The sequence below is a fragment of the Sapajus apella genome, unplaced genomic scaffold, assembly GCF_009761245.1.
Source record: "Sapajus apella isolate SASKATOON/1434 unplaced genomic scaffold, GSC_monkey_1.0 scaffold4, whole genome shotgun sequence".
NCBI classification, from domain to species: domain Eukaryota; kingdom Metazoa; phylum Chordata; class Mammalia; order Primates; family Cebidae; genus Sapajus; species Sapajus apella.
Window position 1 is genome coordinate 37,378,482 of NW_022436944.1, and position 9,629 is coordinate 37,388,110.

At 34.5% G+C, this 9,629-nt stretch overlaps 1 protein-coding gene across 2 annotated transcripts in view; it reads right to left on the reverse strand.

Moving 5' to 3' along the window:
* Positions 1-9,629, reverse strand: part of DAZL (deleted in azoospermia like) — an 18,194-nt gene that overhangs the window by 2,224 nt on the left and 6,341 nt on the right. For both annotated transcript variants that reach the window (XM_032267315.1, XM_032267324.1), the window contains exons 2-10: positions 8,845-8,991; positions 8,481-8,572; positions 7,893-7,944; positions 7,398-7,461; positions 7,174-7,313; positions 5,639-5,710; positions 4,862-4,912; positions 4,004-4,117; positions 2,278-2,379 (exon numbers count right to left, since the gene is read on the reverse strand). In XM_032267315.1, the coding sequence (XP_032123206.1) occupies positions 2,278-2,379; positions 4,004-4,117; positions 4,862-4,912; positions 5,639-5,710; positions 7,174-7,313; positions 7,398-7,461; positions 7,893-7,944; positions 8,481-8,572; positions 8,845-8,991 (834 nt within the window). The remainder of the gene's footprint in view (positions 1-2,277; positions 2,380-4,003; positions 4,118-4,861; positions 4,913-5,638; positions 5,711-7,173; positions 7,314-7,397; positions 7,462-7,892; positions 7,945-8,480; positions 8,573-8,844; positions 8,992-9,629) is intronic.

Sequence of the window (9,629 nt, forward strand, 5' to 3'; positions counted from 1 at the left end):
AGCTAATTTTTTTTGTATTTTTAGTAGAGACGGGGTTTCACCATGTTGACCAGGATTGGTCTCGATCTCTTGACCTTGTGATCCACCCGCCTCGGCCTCCCAAAGTGCTGGGATTACAGGCTTGAGCCACCGCGCCCGGCCTAAAAATCTTTTTAACTAGCCAAGTGTGGTGGTGCTTGTCTGCAGTCCTAACTATCTGGGAGGCTGAGGCAGAAGGATCCCTTGCATGCAGGAGTTTGATAGAGGTTGTAATAAACTGTGACTGCAACAGTGCACACTCCAGCCTAGGTAACCAAATGAAGTCACCTCAAAAAACGAAAAACGCCAAAATACTATCTTCTGCTTTGAAAATCATTTAAGTACTACTGTACACACCTATGTAATCGTCAGAACTTGGAGCAAAGTAAGCTGATGCACAATTCCAGTTCTTTTCTAAATCATACTATGTAAAATGAAGCAACAAGAGAACAAATGTCAATTTTAAATATGTTTACTCCCTGTTATGAAGACGTTAAGAACTTAATTCTGCTATATGTCTCTACTCTACACTATACAGGAGGTAAGATAACCCTTTAAAAAGGCTTAAGCTTCATCCTATAACCATTCACAGATGAAAAAAACCCTAGTCTACCTCCTGTTTTAAGACACAAAGTGATGGTTAAACATTTCCTTTGGAATGTAGTGTGTAGTCAGTTTTGACAAATTCTAGCAGTTCCACTAAAGGTTAAATATGACTCAGCAATTCCATTCCCAAATATATATGTATATATGCAAGAGAAATAAGAACGTTATGTCCACACAGTAACTTGTACCTGAATGTTCACAGCATTATTTCTAATAGCTAGAAAGTGGAAATAATTGAAATGTATTTAAAACATAAATGGATAAACAGAATGAGTAATATTCATAAATAAAAAGTAATGAAGTACTGATATGTGCTAAAATATTGATGAACCTTGAGTGAAAAAAGCCAGTCAGAAAAGGCCACATTATGTATGATTCTATATACATGAAATGTCCAGGACAGGAAAATCCTTAGAGAAAGAAAGTAAATTAGTGGTTGCCTAGGGCTACACAGGGTGGGGGGAAAACAGCAGTGACTGCTTAGGTGGGGGGGGTGATTTTTGGGGTGATTTAAATATTCTAAAATTGATTGTGGTCATGGTTGCACAACTCTGAATATATGAAAACCAGTGAAAAGCACACTTTAAATAGGTAAATTGTATTATGGGTATCTCAATTGTATATTTCAGTAAATCTATTATTTAAAAAACACCTTCCCTTTACTAACCATAATATTTCTCTCCCATTGGACTGACCAAGTTAGTTCTTTTTCATATTCATAGACTTAGAATTACAGGGACCCAGAAACCTTTAGTACTCTCTCTAAAGTACTTTAGACGTGTAAAAACTGGAGCCTTGGTAAGATTTAAGTGATCTATCCAACACGGATAGAAAGCAGGATCAGAAATCAGGTCTTTCTGATATTCAACTACCCACATTCTCTCCCACTTCACCAACTCTGAATCAATTTCCCCTTCTTTCTACTCAACTTTTTACTACTTCACCTTATCCCTTTTCTCCCTTCACACTTGTTCAGGTACATCATCTGAGTAAACCATTTTTTTTTCTTCTCTTTAGTTCAACATTCATATATTAAGTTCTGTGTCTTTTTTTTTGAGACAAGTTTTCACTCTGTTGCCCAGGCTGGAGTACGGTGGCATGATCATGGCTCAATGCAGCCTCAACTTCCCAGGTTCAAGCAATCCTACCACCTCAGTCTCCTCTGGAGTAGTTAGGACTACAGGTATACATGACCACAAATGGCTAATTTTTGTATTTTTTATAAAGATGGGGTTTTGCCATGTTCCCCAGGCTGGTCTCCGAACCCCTGAGCTCAAGCAATACACCCACCTCAGCTTCCAAAAGTGCTGGGATTACAGGCGTGAACCACCGTATCCAGCCCAGATCTGCTTTCTAGATTTCTAAAATTTTCTTTTACTTAGTCAAACCAGTCAACTAACTCTCTTCTTGAGTAAACCCTTTCAATTACAAATTTCTGCTGAAGGATTCCTCTGTAAAGATACATTACATCAAGGTTCGGAGCAGAAAATACACTGCCAAATAAAATCCACTCCAGTTTACTGGGTTACAATCAAACGCCAACCGTTCAATTAAATGTTCTAATATATCACAAAATACATCTACCACAAGGAAAACAGATACTTTAAAGCTAACAAGTGTGCTTTTTAATTACACATACTATTCCTTTCATACCTTGAAGTAGTCATCTTGAGTAACAACAGAGTTTCTCAGTCTGCTATTCTCTGGGTTAAACAGACAAGATACCACCGTTTGTATGCTTCGGTCCACAGATTTCTGAAACAGAAGTTTTCAGCAATATAGAGATGATTCTTTCTCTCACTCTTAATAAGGGTAGTTTTTTTTCTTAATGATTTAATGAATATGTTAGTTTATTTCTTTTTTTTTTTTTTTTTTTTTTTTGAGATAGAGTCTTGCTCTGTCACCAGGCTGGAGTGCAGTGGTGTGATTTCGGCTCACTGCAACCTCTACTTCCCCGATTCAAGCGAGTCCCTGCCTCAGCCTACCAAGTAGCTGGGACTACAGGTGTGCACCACCATGCCCAATTACTTTTTGTGTTTTAGTAGAGACAGGGTTTCACCATGCTGGCCAAGACAGTCTCGAACTCCTGACCTCGTGATCCACCCGCCCTGGCCTCCCAAATTACTGGGGTTACAGGCATGAGCCACCACACCCATTCATATTAGTTTATTTCTAAAGAAACGCCAAAAAAAAAAAAAATGCCAAAAGATCCCAGGTTCGGTGGCTCATGCGTGTAATCCCTGCATTCTGGGAGGCTGAAGCTGGCAGATCACCTGAGGTCAGGAGTTCAAGACCAGCCTGGCCAACATGGCAAAACCCTGTCTCTACTAATAAATTCAAAAGTTAGCTGGGTGTTGTGGTGGGCATCTGTAATCCCAGCCACTCAGGAGGCTGAGGCAGAGAGAATTGTTTGAACCCAGGAGGCAGAAGCTGTAATGAGCCAAGATCACACAACTGCACAAGCAACACAGCAACACTCTGTCTTGAAAAAAAAAAAGAAATTCATAAAAATGTGAATCATAATTCTTATCACGTATCACTCAGTATACGTAAGTGTTCTGAAATACCAAAGAATTATTTTAGAAACTTAGTGATAGATTACTGCTGGTTTAAAAAGCTGAATTGGTTAAATCCCTACGTGAACGTCAATGGTTCAAAGAAAAATACTCAGGACAAAACCTGGTATTATACTGTAAGCTATTTTAATATTCATTCACATTTTAAAATCGGTTATCAAATCAAGGAACACTCCAATGGGGCTCCTTTGGTGTTATATGTATTACCAGCACATCAACTACTTCTACACTCCCACCCATTTAACAGAACATTTGTGTCTCAAGATTGTTATTACAGAAATTTGCTCTAATGACTAAAAAAAAAAAAAAAAAAACAAACATCTCTCGTTCAGTATTTGAATATCACTGTTGATAACTACTGCCACATATAATGCTATGGAGAGAATACCATAATGTGTTTCACTGTTGAGCTAAGTAAACAGCAAAACTGTTATAAAAGAAAAGGTACATATAATTCATATTAATTCCTCTTTTAAAAAGTAGAATTCTTGAAAAAACCCTCCCATAGCATTCTGCAAAATCATATTAATAGTTATTAAAGCATGATTTTTAAAAATTAATGGAACTGGAATACAGAAAAGGACTGATGAATCAGAAACTTTATGTATACATTGAAAATACAGGGTATCTGAAATTTCACCAACTACATTAACTGCTGAATATCAGTCAATTACTTAAGGTGTATAATTTATGGTTCTCATCTTTAAATTTGGGCAAAATGCTTGCTTCTCAAAAAACCATTATTAAAACTCAAAAAAATAAATATGAAATACATATATTGATAATCAAAATTAGATGTTTGCCTTTTGTGGGCCATTTCCAGAGGGTGGAGTAGCTTCACAAACTGAGCATTCATTTGGCACAACTTCAGCTCCTGGATCAACTTCATTACAGTGGTAGTTAATAGCTGAATAAGCCTATATTTAAAATAATAGAAGTGTAATTAAACAGATAACACGTAAAAGCCGCCTATTTATTCTTCAAAAAGGTGAGCTGGTATTGAAAGTTTCAATGTAAGTTGTGTTGAAATGCAATTATATTATTTCAGAAACTTTGTTTTCAACGAACAGTTGAAATACAGTAAGGCAGGCTTTGTTTTAAAATGTCTTCTAGGCATCAACATAATCAGAGTAGAAGGACTCTAAGAAACTAATGTAGTAAGGAAGTGTTTGAAAATTTTAACATTTATTATATCCTTCAGATTTCCAATCCTGATGCAAGCTCAGGTGTTTTAGACTTATTTAACAGTAATTAACAACAACGTATTTCTGTTAAACATTTCTGTTTCCCTTCAACACATTTTGTACATCTGGTAAAAGCCAGAGGCAGATTCTAGGCAAATACATACTAATTCTAAAGCTACATTAATACTACCTTTCTTGAATTATATAATCTATCAACCAGTAAGTGAATACTTATATGTTGACCAGCCATTGCTTAAGCACACAAAAACCTGAGAGAAAACGGCAAGGTTACTCCCATGGGAGTTTATAATCGGATTAGTAAAAAAATAACAAAACATAACACATTAATATAAAGAACCATTTAAAAATATTCATAGGCATGTATGACATGGCAAAAAATCAAGAAATATAGTTAACAACAAAAAAAAATACTTTAAAATAAAGAACAGACATGTATGTTTAGCTAATTCACTTTACCGGAGGTACAACATAACTCCTTTGCTCCCCAACAGGCCACTGTGGTGGCATCTTAAAAAAGAAAAAAAAAAAAAGAAAACCAAAATTATTCAAATATTCCTATACATTTTCAAAAACACATGAGATACACAATATTGAAGTATTTATCACGTTGGCTCCTTTAATTATTATAATAAAAGAAACAGAATGGAAAAAAGATATACTTTATTGTTTCTAATCCCTGAGGAGGTTCTTGTTACTTCCATATATAAAAACTCACCTTTTTCCTAATTTTCTGGAGTTGGCATTGTGGAAATCTCAGATATGAGTTCCTTGAATTTATTAACATACATATGATTATGGGTCATAAATAAAGTGGTATCTACGCAGAGACTGAGAGAACTACTGTGAAGCAGCCAGCTAAAATAAACACTATTATATGTAATTTGAATTCTGTGTTCTAAGAATGGAGTAATAATTTTATTTCACTCATCTCCCTAAAAAATTGATAGAAGTCAGTCTGGACGTTTCAACTATTTGACAGCAAAGATGAAAAAATACAGGTTGAAATATAGAAGGGGACACCAAATCTCAGAAAACTGTTCTAGAGAAAAGTTATTGCTAAGTACATTCCTGTCAAAATATTATTCCATAATTCTAGATGAATTCAAATTTTTTCCTTAAATTTCAGGTACATTTCACTAGTTTAAAATGACAAACTATTCAGGCATTTGCATAAACAAGTTAAAGGACTCTATAATATCTGAAAGTAAATCATTTTGCTCCCTCTTAAATTACCTGATAATTATATACAGGCAACTGATATCCAGTGATAACTTGAACTGGTGAATTTGGATAAGGAGGATATGCCTGAAAACAAAGTTTACAGAAAGAATTAATCAGGTGAAACATTTTTTAAAAATTAGAAAAATATTATTCCCAATATAACAAAAATATGAAAAATTTTAAAATCTTAATCATTTTTCTATACACAACAATGCAGAATGTTAAATGAATGACTGACTTTACAAACAGGGAAATACTCTGTGAAGTGCTACCCTTTGGGTGGGGAGGGAGAACAGACAAATGACAAAAGAAGTGACTATTTCACCAGGCAAAGATTACCTTATTTATACTGTGTACTTAATCACACCCAGAAGTTATTTTCTACAATGGTGATAAAGCTCTATTAAGACAGAGTTCAATGTAAGTTAAATTAATACATTTGCTATTTCTTCATCAAAATACTTCCAGACAGCTTTGTATCTGACAATATTATAGGGTAATATGTAGTTCTCCTACAGATTTCATGGCTTTTTCTGTACTTCATTTTGAAAAATTATAAAGTTTTTCAGTATATAATCCAAAACTGGAAGAGAGACAGCATAATGTCAACATGTTTCAATAAATACTTATTGATTGAAAATGTATAGGTAGCTGCATACGTGAATATACCCAGATTCAGCTATGGCTCACAGTCAATGTTAGAAACAAGTAGGGCCTTTTTTCTAGCCATTGTTCAGAGAAGGAAAAAGTAAAGATACACCCTACACATTTCAATTACATGGAAAATGTCGACAAATGAGACACTGAAGACAACTATTTCACTACGATTTTGTTACTTTATTTTTCAGCAAAGAAAATGTCTTTTAAACTAAGATGCGAAGAAAATAAACATTATTTATCATCAGTAAGTGGTAAGAAAACTATTTCACTACTGTTACTTTATTTTCCAGCAAAGAAAATGTCTGTTAAACTAAGATGTAGGTAAAATGAACTAAGAAGAAAATAAACATTATTTATCATCAATAAGTAATAGTATGTTCAAACCCAACTAAGTATCAAACCAAGATTAGAGAAATTATATGCCAGAAACTCAGAGAATTTATGGATAGAGTAAAACACATCAGAAATCTACCCATTCCAGAATCAGACTATATCAAGAAGTCAGCAATTTATATAAGGAAGCATCTGGAAATCATTGCAAGTAAAGAATAGCTAGATAAATTGCTAACCTTAGAGAAGAATAAACTAGGCAGACATAAAAGGAAAGCTGCTTTCAAATATTTTAGAAATTATATGGGGGTAAAAAGGAAGAGATCTATTCATGTGTCTACAGAGATCATTTCTAAGATAAAGACAAACTATTTTTTAGCTCATACAAAGAACACTGAGAATAAAAAATTTCTAACAGAAGTAATAAATTTCCCATCACTCAAAGTGTTCAAAACATGGATTCTATTACCACTTAACTATGGAAACTGTGGATATAATTCCACACAGGGTATGATGATTACAATAAACAAGAGAATAGGAATGTAAACAATTCTTACCTGAACATATTGAGTTACAGGATTCATTGTAGTTGGGGGATGCATATAAGTTTCAGTGTTTGGATTACTCCAGACATTCTGAAACTGTGGTGGAGGAGGTTGATTAAAAACCAAAGGACGTGGCTGTACATGATAAGCACCTTTTTAAAAAGCAAAAAGAAAACAGCTTATTTTTAATTATTTGAAAAGCTACACTTGTCAGTAAGAACAATTTTTCTACTCACATAAATTTTGTTTCCTGATTGCAGGGCCCAGTTTCAGCTTTTTACCATGGAAATTTATCTGTGACTGAAAAAAAAACAGTAACAAAACTGGGATCAATTTTCAAGTCTTTACTTCCAAGACTTAGGTAAACACCTGAAGTTCTTATCATAGATGATCAGTGATAACTACATATCAAATTAAAATTTGTCACCATGAAGCTACCTTACTTACCCTTACTAACCAGTGTCAAGAGGCATCAAGTGAAAGCTGACCAAAAACTTTTCATGAACCTGTCTCCAACCTTTCCTGTCTACAGTTCATGAACCTAGGTAGGTGCCCAGTCAAAAATAAACAGGTTCTAACAAGTTACGTGAAGTTACTCTAAGTTTGGATTTTGAACACAAATTGTACCTTTTGAATAGAAGGTGTACCTTTCTCCAAATTTTCCACAAGATTGAGTATATTACTCAACACTAAACATTGTACAATAAAATAAGGAATTTTTTATTACTTACTTCTACTATCTTCTGCACATCCACGTCATTAAAAAATGAAACAAATCCATAGCTATAAAGGCAGATAAAGTATAAAATCACCATCACACAGTACATGGTTCAGAACTTCTGGTATTCTATATATAGAAGTGATCATGACAAATGATAAATAACACACTATAAGGTATTTGTTAAGATGTACATGACAGATCCTCTACAAATACTACTTTTTCTTAATCTGAGCTATGTCAAAATGTGCTAAGATTAGGGTAGTGTGAAAACTTTATTAACAAAAAATTTCTGTGAACTTGAATTTAACTCACTAAGATGACAAGATGGTTAAAATTTGAGATACTATGCAATGTATGAAGAAAGCAATTCTTTGAGAAAACTGATTAATTCATTTATATAAAGATTGGAGATATTTAAAAAAAAAAAAAAAAGAAAAATGGTTAAATAGAAGAGCTGGCAATAAACTTTTATCCTCTACATGAAAGAACTTAACACGGCAACAAATTTCATTCATACAAGTGTCAGAATATCAGTTTTGAAGTCTCTTAATACTCTACAGGTGGCTAGAGTTCAGATATTTTTAATAAAATTACTCACCCTTTGGACACACCAGTTCGATCCGTGATTATCTTCACTTCTTTCACTGAACCGTATCTAGCAAAGAAGCTTCTAATCTCAGTTTCATCCATCTATAAAAAAGAATTGAACTTCAAAAGTAAATTCAGCATTCAAAAATTTCAATTTTACTACAAAGCAGGTTTGATCTGAAAATGTCTCTCCCATTTATCCCCAAATGACCAGTAGCTCTTTGCCAAATATATTTAGTATCTATGGGTCAAACATAAATCCAATTCAAAACCTCCATGAAGTGCTAAAAAAAAAAAACCTTAAGTTTGTAACAGGCCCCAAATTCCATTATTCATAAAGTATTTAAGGTAAAAATGAGAGATGAATACAATACCCTAACATCAATTCCACCAACAAAAACAGTGTTTGGCATGATTTTGCCTTCTGGTAAAACATAGCCTTGGCTGGTTGTAGCTGATGAAGACTGGGTGTTGGCCTCTCTGGAGATGGTTGAGTTTGGAGTCTCAGGATTTGCAGCAGACTGTAATTTGGAAAGTAGACATCATAATTAGATGTACGAGCAAAAACAATACATAAAGTGAAATATAATTTTTGTATTTTAAGTATATTTTATATGAATTCATTATAAATTAGTCACCAGTGCAGCTTAGTTCAGGCTCAGGATTTTAACTGATCAGATTATATCAGCATGGAATTTTAACAAATGGATACAGTACTTTCTTAAACCCAGTGTTGCTCATCGCCAAGTGCAAATCTTGAACAATGCTGTGAAGAATACATTACTTAGTATTTGTGAAAATATTATGTGATCTCTTCCTCGGCACTGCCTACGGAGGTAGTGGCGATCTCCTCCTCGGCATCATGGCTGCCCTTAGACCCCTTGTGAAACCCAAGATCGTCAAAAAGAGAACCAAGAAGTTCATCCGGCACCAGTTAGACCAATATGTCAAAATTAAGCGTAACTGGCGGAAACCCAGAGGTATTGACAACAGGGTTCGTAGAAGGTTCAAGGGCCAGATCTTGATGCCTAACACTGGTTATGGGGGCAACAAGAAAACAAAGCACATGCTGCCCAGTGGCTTCTGGAAGTTCCTGGTCCACAATGTCAAGGAGCTGGAAGTGCTGCTGATGCGCAACAAATCTTACTGTGCTGAGATC